At 48.9% G+C, this 17,496-nt stretch overlaps 1 protein-coding gene across 1 annotated transcript; it reads right to left on the bottom strand.

Moving 5' to 3' along the window:
• Positions 1-128: 128 nt before the first annotated feature.
• On the bottom strand, positions 129-13,211 carry LOC118552939 (2'-5'-oligoadenylate synthase-like protein). Its single transcript, XM_036119700.2, has 6 exons — positions 12,858-13,211; positions 9,461-9,743; positions 8,152-8,327; positions 4,985-5,226; positions 2,503-2,650; positions 129-1,163 (listed from the first exon to the last, which is right to left on the bottom strand). The coding sequence occupies exons 1-6, from the start codon at positions 13,053-13,055 to the stop codon at positions 663-665; spliced, it is 1,548 nt and encodes a 515-aa protein (XP_035975593.1). The 5' UTR covers positions 13,056-13,211; the 3' UTR covers positions 129-662.
• Between the last annotated feature and the right edge of the window lie 4,285 nt (positions 13,212-17,496).

Raw genomic sequence — 17,496 nt, 5'->3', positions numbered from 1 at the left:
GACTTTGCCTCCCTCCATCTCAGTTTCCCTGCAATCCTCATCTCCCAGAATTAGGAGGCTCAAATGATTCAGCAAGAATCACCAGGACAGCATTAGCACCCATGGGAAGAGATTAAGACCATCCAAAAGAGAATAAACAAAGGTTATTTATTCCCAGCTTCCTATTGCAAGGGAGTCAGCCACTGTCTCCTGCAGACTGGCAGAGACTCCAAGATAGCAAAAAGCTTTATAGTGGAAAAAAGAGAAGGCTTCAGGTACGTCCTGATTGAAGCTGTCGGCATGGGGAAGTAGTAGGTAGCTAACTAGAAGCAGGGCGTCCTCACTGTGATTGGTTAGGGGGCTTATTTGGCTTTTTCTGGTTGGTTCTAAGTTGGAAGTGAGGTGGAATTAGGGAAGCTGACAGTGACCAAGTCCTGACAATTCGGGGTTGACTGCTGCAGAGCTGGTGGTTTGGCTTCCCGGGCTGGGGGCTGCAGAGGTTGTGTGGGTCAGAATCCTGTCGTCCTATGTGGTCTGGCCATTGTCCTTTGTATACCAAGTGTCTCACATCCCTCCTCATTCTCCCACTGGCAGGGCTAGGCTAACTGTGTACAAAGCTGGTGAAGACATGGCACCTCCCCAGGGGAGAGCTGGAAGAAGTGGTTGATATGCCGAGTCCCGGATTAGCTGGGTGAAAATGGAAACCTTTCAGCTTTCTTCTTGGAGAGGATAAGGGTGTCACTGTCCTGGATCCCGTAGCTGCACAAAGACAACCAATCCTGCAGGACTTGACCTTGGAACTCTAGCTGCTGCTGCTTTCTGGGCAGCCCCTGCTTGTCTTCAATCTGCTGCTTCAGGCCCAGGATGAAGCTTTTGGGGTCAATGGCATAGGTGTGGCTCCCCGCATCGTCATTCTTCACAAAGACCTGGATCTCGAAGGAGGTGGTGTCCACCAGACAGAGGCGAATGTTGGAGAAGATGCTGTAATCGGCCAAGCAGCACTGGCTACTGAGGAGCTGTCGCTTGCCACCAGGCTCCTGGAAGGACAGATGCTGCAGGCCCAAGGAGTCCCGGGTCTGCCAGATCTTCTCTTGAACCTTCTTTATGGGCTCGTAAGGGTTCACCCTAAGGATCAAGTCTGAGTAACCCCACTGTTTTACTGTCACTTGGATGTCTCGTGCCGCCTGGAAGGGAGAGAAGAGGGAGAGGGGGTTAATTCCACACTCCTCTGCCTGACGTGCGAAGGTCCCCCTCACCTGTCCCCATGTTTCCAACAGCAGCAGCAACACATTTGGGTTGTGCCGACCACCTTCCAGGCCCTGTACTGGGCGCCTGTCACACTCTTCTGAATGCCTTTCATTCTCACACCAGCCCTATGAGGTTGGTTCCTATTATCCCCTTGTACAGATGAGGAAATTGTGGTTGAGCAGGGTTAAGTGACCTACTGACCGTCAGGGAGGTAGTGAGGAGCATAGCAGGTATTTGAACCAAGGTCGGTCAGACTCCAAAGTCTGTTCTTTGCCACCACCAGAGGTCATGCTCAAGGGTCTGGGAGTCTCTGGTGGCTGAAGAACAGCACCTGGAAGGTGCTGGGGAGGGCTGGACCCCTAACTGATCTTTTCCAGAATGAATATAGGCCCAGAATTCCCATGTCTTCTGATGTTTCAAGATAAACATCTTTGCACAATGGTTTTCATATTCAGGAAAAATCCAGAGGCATATACTTTTCAGTGTGTCTGTGGGCCTCACTTGGCTGGTGGGCCCCACAAAGACCTGGCCTGGGCGTAAATCCTGGCTCTGCTCTTTGCAGTGTGATCTTGGTTAATTCACATAACCTCTCTGAGCCTCGGTTTCTTCATCTGTAAAATGGGGATGATAACATTCAAGATAGTGATAATAAAAATACTTGACTCTCTGTTTTACACACTTGTCCTGGGGCAAGTGCTTGACAAGTTACTAAGTACGATAGGAATAGAATAAAATTGATTATTATGATCTTTGTACGGTAGGTTTGCCATTACATAATAATATTATTTAGCATTTTTTGTTCCCCGAGTAATTTCCCTGGCAATTCTTTTCTTTCTAGCAGTTTCGTGCAAATTTGTTTCAAGGGCTTGCTTCCTACCAAAATCCAGTGAGTTCTTTGAGAGTAGGAGCCATGTTTGACTTTGGCACCACGGCTGGTTGTCCCCACCAGCCCCCAGTGCTGGCACAAAATAGCTGCTGAATTCACTTGCCTGGCCTCAGCTCATGTGCTCCGTGATCGGGAGCATGACCGATTCTCCAGTAGGTTATGGGAAAGAGAAAGAAAAAGGAGAACATGACTTTGAAAGGAACCGATCTGAGGCTCAAGAGGGTTGCAAAATGCCCCCAAGTTCACAGAGCTGCTGGGTGTTGCAGCCAGGCCTGTCTGGCTCTAAAGCCTTGTTGGCGCCATCGACACAGAAGGTAAATAGGTAAATTCTGTGCAGTTACCTCCTTCTGAGCTTCAAGCCCCTGACAGCCCCATGGAGGAGGCATTACCTTCACGGTCCAGCTGGGGACCGGGTTCTCCTTGTTGTCATAGCAACAGTTATGTTTCAGGCAGTGGCAGGCCCTCTGAGCGACTATGTCCCATCTGTACCCTTCGGCCACATTGTGGGTGGGGTCAGCTGGATCCAGGATGATGGGCCTGCAACACAGGGAGAGGGTTCCCAGGCTCTTTCCGGTCTGGAGGCCAGCAAGCCAGAAAGAAGCCTACTCAAGCAGTCATCTAATCAAACCACTGAGAGTATGCTGGGTCCAGAGCCCTGGGGCCGTCAGTCCAGGAAGGCCCAAGAACATTGCTGGAGAGGAACAGAATGGGGATGATTATATTTCCAAGAATTCCTTTTCGGCATGTGGAGTGTTGAGATCCCCAAGGGCATGCTGTAGCCATAATAGATGCCCGCTCAGGCAGGCGGGGCCTCTTAAGTCCACGGCTTTTGTTTTGCTGAGCAGGATACATATGTAAGTTTGAGGCCAAGGCTGCCGAATTGCTTTGGATAATAGAAACACCACCACCAACTACTGATAGTTATTGAGGCACTGGGTCAAGCCCTACGTGAATTAACCTGTTTTAATCCTTATAACAATTCTAAGAGGGAGAGACTATTGGTTTCTTTTTTTTTCTTTTTTTAAGATTTATTTATTTAAAAGAGAGAGAGAGCGAGAGAGCAAGTGCATGTGCAGGGGGAGGGGTAGAGGGAGAGGGAAACAAGCAGACTCCTGCTGAGTGAGAGCCTGATGTGGGGTTCAATCCCAGGACCTTGAGATCACGACCTGAGCTGATATCAAGAGCTCAGCTTAACCGACTAAGCCACCCAGGCGCCCCGGGAGAGACTATTGTTATTGCTGTTACTGTTGTCCCCATTTCACAGATAAGGAAACTGAGGCACAGACTTCTCTAAGTTCTTACAGCCAGCAAATGGGTATTCTTTTTTTTTTTTTTAATATTTTATTTATTTGACAGAGAAAGACAGCACAAGCAGGGGGAGCGGCAGGCAGAAGGAGAAGGAGAAGCAGGCTCCTTCGCTGAGCAGGGAGCCCGATGTGGGACTCAATCCCGGGACCCTGGGATCATGACCTGAGCTGAAGGCAGTTGCTTAACCAACTGAGCCACCCAGGCGCCCCAGCAAATGGGTGTTCTTACCCATCTGGTCTGCTTCAGCAGAGAAAGTTTGGGCTGCTACCAAGTGTGGCCAGGTGACCCAACATGTAGGGCCTGGGCCCAATGAGTAGACTGGTTCCCTCTGAGGTTTGGACCAAGGATGATGGAGGTCCCTCATCAAAGAGAAGTAAGAGGGGAGCAGGGCAGGTGTGGGGAGAGAAGCAGAGGCTTCTCAGAGGAAAGAGGGCATGTGGACCATGAGAGGGAGTGGCAGAGAAAGGGGCTGTCTACAGGTTAGCCTCAGGTCCTGATGGTTTTCTAACCTCAAATTTCTGGGCATCGTTATAATAAATCCTCTCTTCTCCAGGAGACTGGGTTTTTCTTCCTTGTTAAAAAAAAAAAAAGGCCCAACATTCATATAAGGGAACAATAAATATTCTTGGGATACTGCTTGCACTGACCTAGAGCTTCTAATATAAAGAGTTGTCTCAGGTTGGGTTTCTCCAGAAGCAGATCCCAAGAGAAGGATTTGAGTGCCAGTGGCTGATTCAGAAGGACAGGTCAGGAAGTACCAGTAAGGGAGTGGGAGAGTGAGACAGGAAGGGAAGGACACCGATGAAGGGTTTGTATTGAGGTGATTACCACTGTGGGCAACTGGAGGTTGATCCTACCGCAGGGGCTCTGGGAAACAATGTAGCACATGTGACCCAGAGAGAGTCCTTCCATCTGAGATGGGAGGGAGCTGGGGTATTTATCCACCAGCCTCCACCAGCCACTGGGGGAGGCTGAAAGCCCTCAGGCAAAGGGACACAAGTGTTGACTGCTGGAGGTTGAGCCAGCCTTCACATAAATGGTGATGATCCAGAGGTTGGGGATGGGTGCTGGGGCTACATAGACCTACATGCACTACAATAGTGAACATTTCTCTGGCATCTACCATAGACCAGACACCGTAGGCCCTTTACATATTTCTCTGACCCTTACAACAGCCTGCATTATAGGTGCCACTTAACTCCTGTTTTGCAGATGAAGAGCTGAGGCTCAGAGAGCCGAGAAAAAGGCAGAGCTGGGATGAAACCTGGCTCTCCGTGATTCTTTCCACGTTTCCATGCTGATGCTAGAATGCACCGAAATGGGCTTTTGGAAGCAAGAGAGCTAAGTAAGGTGGGGTTCCTTAAGGTACAAGGAGACGGCTTACAGCCCTTCAGCCCACCCGGTGATTTTGAAAGGCGGCCAACTTAAGATGGGTCCCGTGTTGGTCTGAGATGCCGGTACAGTTCTACTACTTGATAAAGCCCACCCATTAAATGTGACACCGCCTTTGCCTCTGGTCTTTCTGTTCTCTGTGAGATGTAGCGGACACAGGGGGCCCAGTACCTGTCTCTTTTGAGCTGTTTTCTGACAAAATCCTTGATGACTGGGTTCTGGAATGTGTAGTACTTGGTCCAGTAGATGCAGAGGAACTTATACTCCTGGAGTAGTTCCATCACAGTGGTGAAGCCTTTGTCCAGCCTGAAATTCTCATTTTCCTGAGTACCCATCTCCCAGGCGTAGATGGTCAGCAGCTCAAGGGCATAGTTAGGGGGCAGCGCAGCCCTGGGGCACTTGGCTTTCACGTACTGTTGAAAGAGACAGGAGAGACCCCAAGATCCTGTGTCAGGATCGCTCTGGATGGACCAGAAACTGGAAAATTTCCAACTTCTTGTCTCAGCTCTGCCGCCTGCTGGCTGTATGATCTTGGCCACTCACTTTCCCTTTCTGGCCCTAAATGGTTTCCCTGTTTTAGAATTAAGGGGCAGAGCACCTGGGTGGCTCGTTAAGCGTCTGCCTTTGGCTCAGGTCATGATCCCGGAGTTCTGGGATCGAGTTCTGGGATCGAGTCCTGGGATCGAGCCCTGCATCGGGCTCCCTGCTTCTCCCTCTCCCACTCCCCCTGCTTGTGTTCCCTCTCTTGCTGTCTCTGTCAAACAAATAAAATCTTAAAAAAAAAAAAAAATAGAATTAAGGGGCTCAGTTGGTCCAGCGGGTTTCAAACTATTCTTTTTTTTTTTAAGATTTTATTTTTAAGCAACCTTTGCGCCCAATGTTGGGCTCCAACCCACAACTCCAAGATCAAGAGTTGCACTCTCCACCAACAGGTGCCCCACGAAGTATGCATGACACAACTCCTGGAATCGACTTATGAAGAGGTGTCCCAAAGAGAGAGCGCGCTGGCCTCTGCCACTAGATCCCAGGCCAAGCAGCCCCATTTCTATCAATTTTACTATACTGGGCTTCTGAAAGAGTTCCTTTAAAGAAAAGTCTTCTTAGCTGATAGAAAAAAAGAGCGGTGGGAGGCTTCCTATAGAACTTGGCAATAGCTGAGATTCTGTGGGGAACAGAGTGCTCTAGGAAGTATTTCTTTCTTCTCCATTGTATAGCAGCCGTGCTGTTTGGATGGGATTACCACCCCCTCAACTCCAGGGTGGATCCTGACCCAACAGGGTCCTCAACATAAACCTATTCTCCTTGCTAAGTGATTAGTTCAAGAGAAGCTTGTGACATAAGCTGGCTAAACTTGAGTGAAGCCCAGTTCTTTGGTTTGGTGGCCGAAAGAAGAGAAATCTCCTGTGTGTGGATGGGAGGGCAGGAATAGCTGTGGCCATTTTGCCATCATGAGGTTAAACCAGCCTGAAGTCCCAGGTAACAGAGAGAGAGAGAACCCAGGGTATTATAGGGAAACAGGCCTGGACATCCCACCAAACAGTGCCTGAAGCCCCCTTCCCACCTTTATGGGTTTTCACACACAAGCTGATAATTGTCCTTATTGTTTAAGTCAGTTTGAGTTGGTTTTTCTCTTACTTGCAAAAGAAAGCATTTTAACTGATACCAGTCACTTTTTTTTTTTTTAAGATTTTATTTATTTATTTGACAGAGAGAGACAGCAAGAGCAGGAACACAAGCAGGGGGAGTGGGAAAAGGAGAAGCAGGCTTCCCGACGAACAGGGAGCCTGATGCGGGGCTCGATCCCAGGAAGGACCCTGGGGTCATGACCTGCGCCTGAAAGCAGACGCTTAAGGACTGAACTACCCAGGTGCCCCGATACCAGTCACTTCTTGTCTAAAGAATCTTTCTAGGGGCGCCTGCGTAGGTCAGTTGGTTAAGTGGCCGACTCTTAATTTTGGCTCAGGTCGTGATCTCAGGGTCGTGAGACTGAGCTCCACATTGGGCTCTGCGCTCAGCGGGGAGTCTGCTTGAGATTCTTTCCTTCTGACCCTCCGCCACGAACGCACATGTGCTCTCTCTCTCTCTCCAATCAATCAATCAATCTTTTAAAAAAGAGAGGGAGAAACCATATGTGATCAAATTTTTGTTTTAAGGAGGAGGCTTGAACAGAAACAGAAGGGAGGGTTCTAGAAGCAAAGCTGATATATTGTCCTGTGGACATTACAAAAAAAAGGTGCCTATCACCTGTAGGAAGAAAACACTTTGCACTCTTAAACAGATGAAGCAAGCAAATGAATCATTCTGTGGAGTTCTAGTTCTCCAAAGCCACAAAACCTCGCATCATTTTCTGTAAGTGATTGACTTACCAACAAAACCAGTTTTATTCTTGGCTTTGGCAAATACTGATGTCTGAAGATATATCACAACCTCGGTTGATGTGATAATCGTGTAAGAAGAAATTGGCTCTTTTCCCCACCATAAACAGAGTAACTGTAAACTTATTAACCTTGGAAATTTTCTGATTTTGTTTTTTAAAGATTTATTTATTTATTTTAGAGAGAGAGACAGAGAGAGAGAGCAAGTGAGGGGGGAGGAGCAGAGGGAGAGTGAGAGAATCCTCTAGCAGACTCCCCACTGAGTGCGGGGCTCCACGCTGGGCTCGACCCCAGGACCCCGAGATCATGACCTGAGCCGAAATCAAGAATTGGGCGTTTAACAGATTGAGCCACCCAGGTACCTCTGCTTTTTATATATATATATAAAAAAAATATATATATATATATAAGAAAGCATCTTTTTCTCCCCCTTTCTAACTTTTGGGTTTGTTTCTGAGTCTTACATTCGTAAGTTTAGATGACTTCGTTCATGGGATATTTTGCACTGTACTTGGTACCATGCAAGCCATCACATGTGAAGTCTAAAAATTAGCTGTTACGGATATATTCACTCGGTAATGATCATGATAGGAACACAGCTATTTGTGGGCGAAACTGGTGTGGGTGCGATTAACGGAAACTTTGCCCTTGTCGGTCCTTAACCAGCTGACACTAACTAACATCCGGAGAACTCAATGAAGTCGATGCTCACCAGTAGAGACCAAAACTGGGGTGTTACCAACACTTGTGTCCTGGGAAATATTGTCTATTCCTTACTTTTCTCCTTCCTTCTCTTTTCCTCTTCCTCCTCCTCCACCTTCTCCACTATCTCACTTTACAGTTTAAATGATTAGCATTTTCCGCCCCCTCCCCCGCTACCATCTCCCCGCCTTGGTGCAGGTCCCTGGGACGGCAAATCAGGCCCAGCGCCCCCTCGTGCCCCCATCCTGGCAGCCCCCTCACCTGCAGGTACCAGTGCTTTACTAGGCGGAGGAGGCTCTTCAGCTTGGTTGGCCGATGTTTCACGAAATTTCTCTGCAGCTCGCTGAAGGATGGGGAGAAATTTCCAGGGTAACCGTGGGCCTCAATCACACTCACATAGACCTCAGGCTGTGGCTGAGAGTTGGAAACAGAAGGCTCTGGCGTGGGAGGGAGCAAAGGTAGAGAGTGGGGGATTTAGGAAGCTCCAGGTTGATAAGTGGTGGGGGGGCGGGGCCTGCTAATTCACTGGACTGTCTCCCCATGGAAACCGGACACCTCACAGTTTAAGAGAATCAAGGTTTGCCTTACTTGGTTGTCCTTCTGGAGAACCGAAAGTGGGCTTGCCATTCCCCAGGCCACTCAAGGACTGTTGTCCTCTCTCAAGGTCCCCAACACCCCAGTTTCCCTTAATGTCTGTTTGGGATTTCTTTCTCAGTGAGTGATTCCAACCTCCTGACACCAGGAGCAGAGAAGCAGGTCTAGATAAGAGAGCTGGACCCCTCAAGTGCATTTGCTGAAGGGCGTGCCTCCAGGGCACGCATCACTAATGCATGCGGGCACTCTCTTTCTTACCCAAGTGGGATCCCAGTTCTGACACCTTCTCTACAAGGCCGATCCTGGCAGCCGCTCTAGGTACGAGAAGCTGGCACAAGATGAAACCTGATCCGTCTGGGGTTGTAGCTCATACTGTTTACTCCAAACACTGAGGGCTCTTTGCCTGAGGACGAACTCAACCAAGGGTGATGGGAAATTGGGGAATAAACATCCCACTTGGGATTCGGTTGAGGGGTACTCTGCGCTGTCACCTAGAGTTCTCCAGGGGCACGAAGCCCAGCGACTCGTGATGGTGACCTTGTGACGCTTCCTCCCTTCCCTGTCCCTCTCCCCTACTTCCCTCTCAGCATTTCCTGAGACTGCTTATCCTCACACCCTTGTCTCAGGCTCTGCTTCTGGAAAAGCCCAAACAATGACAGGCCCCAGCACCCGTGATAAATGCCACAGAAGGGACCCCAGGTTCTGCTTCTAACACCTTCCCCTCTGCCGGTCTCATCTCCTCTTGCGATCATGTATTTATCCACGTGATTCTTTGATAAGTGTTTCCCAAATTGAGCGACACAATGGCCTGAGTTGGGCCAGTCTTGTGTCCTGTGGTCGCCAAGCCCCCAGCTCAGGACGTGGGTTGAACAGATGACTGCAGGAGTCTGCATGTGGCCGTGAACGAGAAGTGAGGGAGTTCAGGCCTGCCTGGGATGGCAAGTGTGTGAGTCCGATGGGCTTCCCCTCCCCTTACCCAGGGCCCTGTAGGCAGGCACAATGGTGACAGTGATGGGCTCCGCAGTCCCCCTGGTCTGGATGGTGAAGACGAGAGCATCGGGGACTCCCTGGACGATTTCCACATCCTCGAGCCCAAGGGCCAGCAGATCCTGGCAATACCACAGCTTTTTCCGCATCAGATTCAGAATGGCTTGGTGGTGCTTGGCCTCTTGCTGGAAGCTGTGGAAACAGCTCAGGAACACCACCAGGTCCACCTCCAAGCTATTCCTGAGCGCTGTGCCGTTCCCGAAGGAGCCTACCTGTGGAACACAGAGCCCCGTCACCTGCGCCTGCCTGTGCTAAGGAATCCCTGATGCTCTTTACGTGAATTATCCCATCCAGTGCTCCCCACAGCCCAGAAGGGTAGGTGGGTGGTACCAGCGTTCCCTCTTTACAGGCGACAAAACTGAGGTTTCAAGAGAAGAAGTCACTCACCCAGGGTCACACACAGTGCGCAGCAGAGCCTGGGTTTGAACTCAGGCAGCCTGACTCCAAACCTAGGCAGCCTGACGCCAGAGCCCAAGCTCCTTATTTATGACATTGTATTGCTTCTGAGATGGGGTGTGCTCACCTGCAGGGTGATGCCTCCTCCGAGAGACTGCTGATGCCTACTCCACAGGGTATTCTGAGCATTCCGTGCATCTGAGTCATTTCATGACATTAAAACGTGGGGAGCAGGATTGCCTGGTGGATAAGGGCCATGGGGCAGCCTGACTTTGACCCTGATTCTTGCCCTTGTTTCTCAGCTGTGATCCTTAATTGTGAGCCCTAATTCCTCATCTGCGAGATGAGAGTAACCATGGAACACGAGTCATTAGGTTCTTGCGAGGGTTAGGTAAGAGAAGGTATGCTGGGGGCTTGCCATGTGCCTGGCATGCAGGTAGTCAGCCATGTGTCTCTCGTCCTCTTCTTTGTCTCGTTGACTTAGATCATCCCTGCTCTGCCTGGGATTCAGTTTCCCCATCTGGATGGAAGGAGCCTGAGCTGGATTATTTGGAAGTGGTCTATATGATGTTCTGAGAGTCTAGACCTGCTCTCCAGCCCCTCTTGCCTCTGGTATACAAAGCCCTACAGCTCTCTGGCCTCCTGTCTTTCTCACCCCAGGTTGGGAGATGGACTTGCTAGCGACGACCCAGACCTCAGGATGGCTACCTCTCCTGGCCGGTGGATTGATTATAATCCCACCATCACGGGTTGAACACTCACGGTGTCTGGCACTATTGAAGGCCCTTTATGCACACAATATCTTTTAACCCTAACACCCACTGACTGAGGTGGGGACTAGTGTAATTGTCCCCAGTGTACAGATGAGAAAGCGGAAGCAGTAGATTCATGGCCAGGAGTCATAGTCATAATCAGATAAAGGGTCGGAAGACAAGGTGTGGTTCTTCTACCTCTTTCTTTCCCAGGCCCCAAGTCCCTGAGCCAGGCCCTGGTTCTGAGGAGGAGAAGTCTGCCATCTTTTCTTTCCCCTTCCTTTTGCATTCTCTTTCTGCACCTTCATTGGGCCCCAGCATTGGCAGGGCTGGGGATGGAACCCTGTGTGTGGACGAAGGGCACATCCCCCTGAAAGCTATGCCTAGACTTCCTGCCTTTTTCAATGAAGACCCAGGCGGAGAAGAAAGAACATTCTAGAATAAGTTTCATGACTTGCTCTAGCCCAAATCTATTTAAACCCAACTCATTCAAGGATAAGTACTCATACATGTGAACCAGCCCAGCTCACCGGGTTTTTGTGGGGGTGGGAAGAGGGTTTAGAACCTGAATAAAGCATTATTTCTCCTCTACCATTGCTTTGGGGGTATCTTTTATTTTATGGTTTTGGTGAAGGGGGGAGTGGCTATGGTCTGCAGGCAGAATTTGAGGGCTGGGTAAATACCACTTCCTATCATCAAAACTGATTCTGTTGGTACCATCCTCCAGTCTCTGGACATCCCCCTTTTCATCCACTTCACCCTCAGGATTGTTACGGGTGGGATGGGCTGGGAGTATCTGCTGGACTCAGAGCAAGAATTTATAACAATGCTTTTGTTTGGCGCATTTACCATGTGCTAATCTTTTAGCCTACATTGACAAGGCTTTTGCTGGACAAGGAGGAAACGATGATGATGATGATGATGATGAGACAGAAGGTTTGAGAGAGGAGTCTAAGATCACACAGCTGGGAAGGAAAGAAGTCAAGGTTCAAACCCTGGTCTAAATCCTATGGCCTCAGGCTCTAGGTGCTGGGGGTGGGTGTAAAGAAGGGCTGGGGACCTGAGATTTCTAAATCTTTCCCTGAGGTGGCTGGCCCTGCAGAGAGAACTAGAGCACTGGGCTGGGAGTCAGGCACCTTAATTCTAGTCCTGCCTTTGCCACTAGCTCACTGTGTGAACTTGGGACATCTCTCACCCCTTTTGTGCTTCAGTTTCCTTAACGTTTAAACGAAGGGAGGGCTGAGACTGTCTGATTCTCTAGGGCCTTTCTAGCTTTGAACCCCTTGAATTTTGACTCCAGCTAGGACAAGCAGCAGCAGAAGGAAGGGTGTTGGGGAAAATCAGTGGGGGAAGCCTAGAGCACTGGCTGTGGAATAGATAGATCCTGGTTCAAATCCCAGCTCCACCACTAGCTGTGTGACCTTGGACAAGTCACCTTACTCCTCTGAGCTTCCATTAAAGAAACCTTCCTCTAATCAAAAACTTAAAACATAGAAAAATAGGAAAAGACTCCAATGAGCACTCATAAACCCAGCCAATTAGATTCAACAAGTTTAAACTCCTTGCCACATTTGCTTCATCAAAACCATGTTACAGTAATTACAGATACCAAGGAACTTTGTCTCTGAATACTTTAGCATTTGTATCCAGCCAAAGAGAGCGTTTCCCCCGGCCATAAACACAAAATTATTACACTTAACAAAATCAACAATGACTGCCTTCTATCATCTAATATCCAGGCCATATTAAAATTTCCCTACTTGTCCCCAAACTGTATTTTGTGGATGGTCTATTCACACCAGGGTCGAATCAGAGACCTTGCACTGCATTTGGTCATTACGAATCTTAAGGCTCCGAACCTCCATTTTGCTCATCTGTAAAATGGGAAAAGGATGGTGCCTACCTCACAGGGTGCATGAATTAGAGCTAGTGTATGTTAAGGGGTTAGGCTAGTGCATCCCAGAAAACTGAATTATTATCATGAGTTTCCTTACCAGTCTTGTTCCGCTTAAGGCAGCAGTAGGGTAGGGTGCAGGCAGCTAGGTGGGGTGCCCTGACATGTCAGCAGCATGGGCTAAGGATAATGAGGCAAGAGGTCCCCAGCATCCTCTGGGACGAGGACTCTCATGCTGCCTTTTGCCTGGCCCTGCTCTGGGGATTAGAGGGGACCGATCTCACCTTGAGCACCTTGAGCACCCGCACCTTCTGGTCCAGTCCACAATCCCCCTCAAAGTGCTCTTCCCTCAGGAATTTTTGCACGGTCCACACAGCCTCCAGAAGCTCTTCTTTCTGCTCCCGGTGGGGCTGCAGCCACTGAGCCACGAAGGAGTCCAGCCTGGAGGCAGGGGTGCCATACAGCTCCATGGTCAGAGCCATCTCTGAGCCAGAGGACCACGGCAGCACAGATATATGGCCACACACCTACCCGGTTCCCTGCACGCCCACTTCTTTAAGGGCGCTCTTCCTCAGCTGACCGCCAGCACCCTGGGGGGCAAAGGGGCCACAGTGGAGAGGAAACCAGGAAGCGACTGGGCTGACCTGGGTTCCTCTTCTTGGAGACCCTTTGCTGCGGCAGGGGCACTGAGGGACACTGAGTCCAGCTGGGAGTTCTGGAGCCACCTTAACAAGCTTGGCTCCCAGCCTAATCTTTTTGCTATCAGTTTCCATTCTCAGCTTTAGTTTCCCTTTGATGACATCCGGAAACTGAAACTGGCTTGAGTTTGGCCCTAGAGGAGGCAACGCTCCCAGTAGGTCAGAGTGGGATGGTATTCATCAGACCAGTCACCCCACTTTGTCATATGAAACTGAGGCTCAGAAAGACGGGGACTTGCTCACGGTCCGGTAAGGTTGAGCAGGGGGAAGCCAAGAGTCCAGAGTCCCTTAGAACAGACTTTCAATTCCAGTCTGCCCTTTGCCACACTCTTAACTTCTCTGACCCTCCCATAATTTATCCATAAAAATGGGGTTAGTAATGATATCCTACCCCATAGGTTGTTGTCCAGATTAAGCATGAGAACACTGAGCACAGAAAGCACTCAATAAATGCAAATACTATTATTCATTCATTAAATACCTATTGAGCACCTGCTAGGCACCAATGTGTTAAAAAGACAAAATAAGACGTGGTTCCTGTCCCAAGGGGCTCTCAGAACAGTAGAGGAGATGGACAAGAGACTCTGAGAGCCCAGTGTGAGCCTTAAAAGACTGGGGATCTGGCCAGGAGGAAGAGGAGGGCAGACCACAGACAAAGTAGAAGTTTGAACGATCTTGGTGTATGCCCAGGGATTCCGTTGTCAAATATGCATCGGCACAGAAGGTAAGGAGGAGAGAGGTGAGAGATGTGCCTGGACAGGTGGGCAGGGGTTGAATATTAGAGTGCCATCATTCATTCATGCAACAAGTATTTATTGAGTAGCTACTATGTGCCAGGCAGGTGCTGGGGATACAGCAGCAAATAGACAAAAATCCCTGCCTGCAGAGGGCTTACATTCTGATGGTGGAGACAGACCATAAACAGGATAAGTCAAATTGTAGTAAATAAGATGGTGAGAAGTGCTAAGCAGAAAAAATAAAGCAGGGCAAGAGGTTAAGATATATGGTGTGTATGTGTGTGCGTGCGCGCACGTGTGTGTGTGTAGGATTGTTTAGATGTTCAGTCTCAAATAAGGTGGTTGGAAAGGCCTGAAAAGGAGATATTTGAGCAAAGACATGAAGGAGGCGAAGTGAGCCTTGTGTATGCCAGAGGGAAGACGATAATTCATGGCAGAAGGAGCAGCAAGTGCAAAGGTCCTGTGGCGTCAGTGTTGCCTGGTGGGTTTGAGGAATAACAGCATGGCTGGAATGGGATGACCAAAGGGAAAGAGTGCGAGGAGATGAGGTTTAAGTGGTAAAAGGTTGGGGGCCAAATAGTGTAGGATCTTGAAGACCATTAATTAAGACTGACTTTTACTCTGAATGAAATGGGGAGCCATTGGAGAGTTTCAAGCAGAGGAGTGAAATGGCCTGACCTTCATTTTAATGAGATCACACTGGCTGTGGGGTGGGGTGGGGGGGGAGTTTAGATTAAAAGCAGAGGTTGGTGGTGGAGGTGAGAGGGGAGCAGGAGCTCAGTTAAGAAGCTACTGCAATAGTCCCAACAGGAGGGCGCCTGCGTGGCTCAGTTGGTTAAGCATCTGCCTTCAGCTCAGGTCATGATCTCGGAGTCCTGGGCTCGAGCCCCATGTCAGGCACCCTGTTTGGTGGGGACCCTGCTTCTCCCTCTCCCTCTGCCCCTCCCCCACCCCCTCCTCGTGCTCTCTCTCTCTCAAATAAATAAACAAAATCTTAAAAAAAAAAAAAAGTCCCAACAGGAGATCTGGCAGCTTGGATCAGGATGGTAGTTGTGCAGGTAGGGAGAAGTTGTATGATTTAATTTTTTTATTATGGAAAATTTCAAACATAAACAAAAGTGGAATAATAAAAGGAACCTCTGTGGACCATCACACAGCTTCCACAATTATCAAACTGAGTAAGGAAAGGGTTAAGGTCTAGGTAGGGAGAGACAGGGAGCCCCTGACTAGGCTCTGAGACTATTCCTAGCAGGCAGAAGCTCTAAGACAGGGTGAACCAGAGATAAGGGAACAGACCAGACCACCTGGCCCCGGATGTTAGTGAGTAAGTTTCTTTGGCCGCTACAGTGTAATCACAGAAAATGACCAGATCTCAAAGAAATAAGTCATGAAGGGTGTTATCAATAGTCCTTGCTCAACCCAAGACGGCCCAAGAATCTCAAGGCCACAAGCTTCCTGGTCAAGTTTTCAATAAAAGACCAGCCCTAAAAACCCTCAGTGGCAACCGGTGCGGGACCCCTCTCACTCCTGAGAACTTTTTCTTTCCGTTCCTGCTCTCACCTTCACTTAATAAACTTTCACTTCACTTCAACCTTTTGTGTCCATGAGATTCATCCTTCAACTCGGTGAGACAAGAACCCAGCAATCCTGCAACAAAACTGCAGACAATCTTTCAATTATACTCACATCCACATCTCCTCTCCCGTGTTATTTAAGCGGGAATCCTAGACGTCACATCATTTCGCTGCTTCTATTTTGAATATAAACAGGTCTTGCTAATGGATAGAATATGATGTGAGGACAAGACTGGACTCAAGGACCACTCCGAGGCTTTGGTCTTGACAACTGCAAGGATGGAATTGTCCTTAAGTGAGACAGGAAGGAAAGAGTGGGAAGGGCGCAGTGTAGAATACCTCTAAGCCTCAGTATTCTCATCTGTAAAAAGGGAGAGAGGGCATCATTCCTACTCTTCCACCTAAGTTTCCGGGCAGCTGTGAGGATAGGAATCCAATGACATCGTGTTGATAGAGACTCTTGGTGTCAATGCCATGCAGATGCACGGAATTATTAATTTACTGAGGAATAGAAAAAAAAATTATTGAGTTGCAGAAGCAGATCTTAGTCAAGGCTTTTAGGGCAAAAAAAATACCCCACCTACTCACATTCACTCAATGAGTAGGTGTTCATTCAATTTAGGTTGATGAAAGGATATAGGGGAATTTGATTTTTTAAAAAGCAGGAAGGTGTCACAGCACCCTGCAGTGTCTCTCTCTGGGGCTGTGTGAGCGCTTTTCGATTCTCTCTTGCTTTGCGTGGCTCCATTCTCTGTGCGGGGGGAGGTATTTTTACTCATATGTAGACTTGAGCTTGGGCTGCTCTCTTCCGACCGCATTTCTGCTTAGACATTCACCCTCATTTAACTATACCAGGAAGTGCTGTACTTGGTCCCACCCCCCAGGGCTCAAAATCTGAGAGGCTAAGTAAAACCAATAGATGGGAGTCTACGCTAGGTCAGCTGATCGCTCTCGGTCCAATTCGGTTTGGACAGATGAGTGAAGCTTTTGGGTCGGAGCATAGCCTGGTGTACCCACTACAGCATGGGGCGTATATGGGTGAGTGTGGGCAATCAAAGAATGAGACACAGCAGGGGTCATCCCAAACCATGTGGTCTCCAAAATAGCATTGGACTGAGACCCTCACAAAGATAATAGGGAAGAATTCAAAGTCATTCTTTGGTTCATTCGTTTCTTCAGCAAGCATGTGCTGAACACGTGCACCAGGCGGGTAGCATTCTAGACCACGGGGACAAAGGAATAAGGCACTTGTCAAGTCTCATTAGACCAGGGAGACCGATAATCCAACAAAGGAACACAGTGAGGGGCCCAAGTGCTTTCACGGGAGTTTGAATTGGGTGTAGGGGCAGGAAATGACGCGGTTGGCTGTATGGGGCTTCTAGCAATGGTTCTCAAACTTGAGCACGCACCAGAATTACTTGGATGGCTTGTTAAGACACAGATTGCTGAGCCCGACCACCAGAGAACCTGACTCAGGTAAATCTGGGATAGTTGTTGAGAATTTTCATTTCTAAGACATTCCCAGGTGATGTGCTGATTCTGCTGGTCTGGGGTCCATACTTGGAGAATAATGACTTAGAGCTTTGAGTGTTGACAGATGGAAACACGAGGGAAAGGGATAGTTGAGTAGGTCACAGTGTCACGATCCGGCCTTCAGTGCTCAGGAGCTGCAAGAGTTTGGGCACATCTGGTGTGTTTTGAGAGTGATGAGGAGAGATTGAGAAGTAAGCAAGGGCTCAATTGTCAAAGACCTTGAATGTCAAGCAAAAGAACTTGAACTTTATTCTACAGGTAATAGGAGCCATTGGAGGACTTCATGCAGGGATGGGTACATTCATATTTATGCTTCCGAAAATCACAGCGGTCTGGGTGGAAAGGGGTGGGTGGGGGAACAGAGCCATAGAAGTCTACATC

The sequence above is a fragment of the Halichoerus grypus genome, chromosome 13 (assembly GCF_964656455.1).
Source record: "Halichoerus grypus chromosome 13, mHalGry1.hap1.1, whole genome shotgun sequence".
In the NCBI taxonomy this organism is placed as follows: Eukaryota; Metazoa; Chordata; class Mammalia; order Carnivora; family Phocidae; genus Halichoerus; species Halichoerus grypus.
Note: the sequence above shows the minus strand (reverse complement) of the source record. Positions and strands in the feature narration are given on the sequence as shown.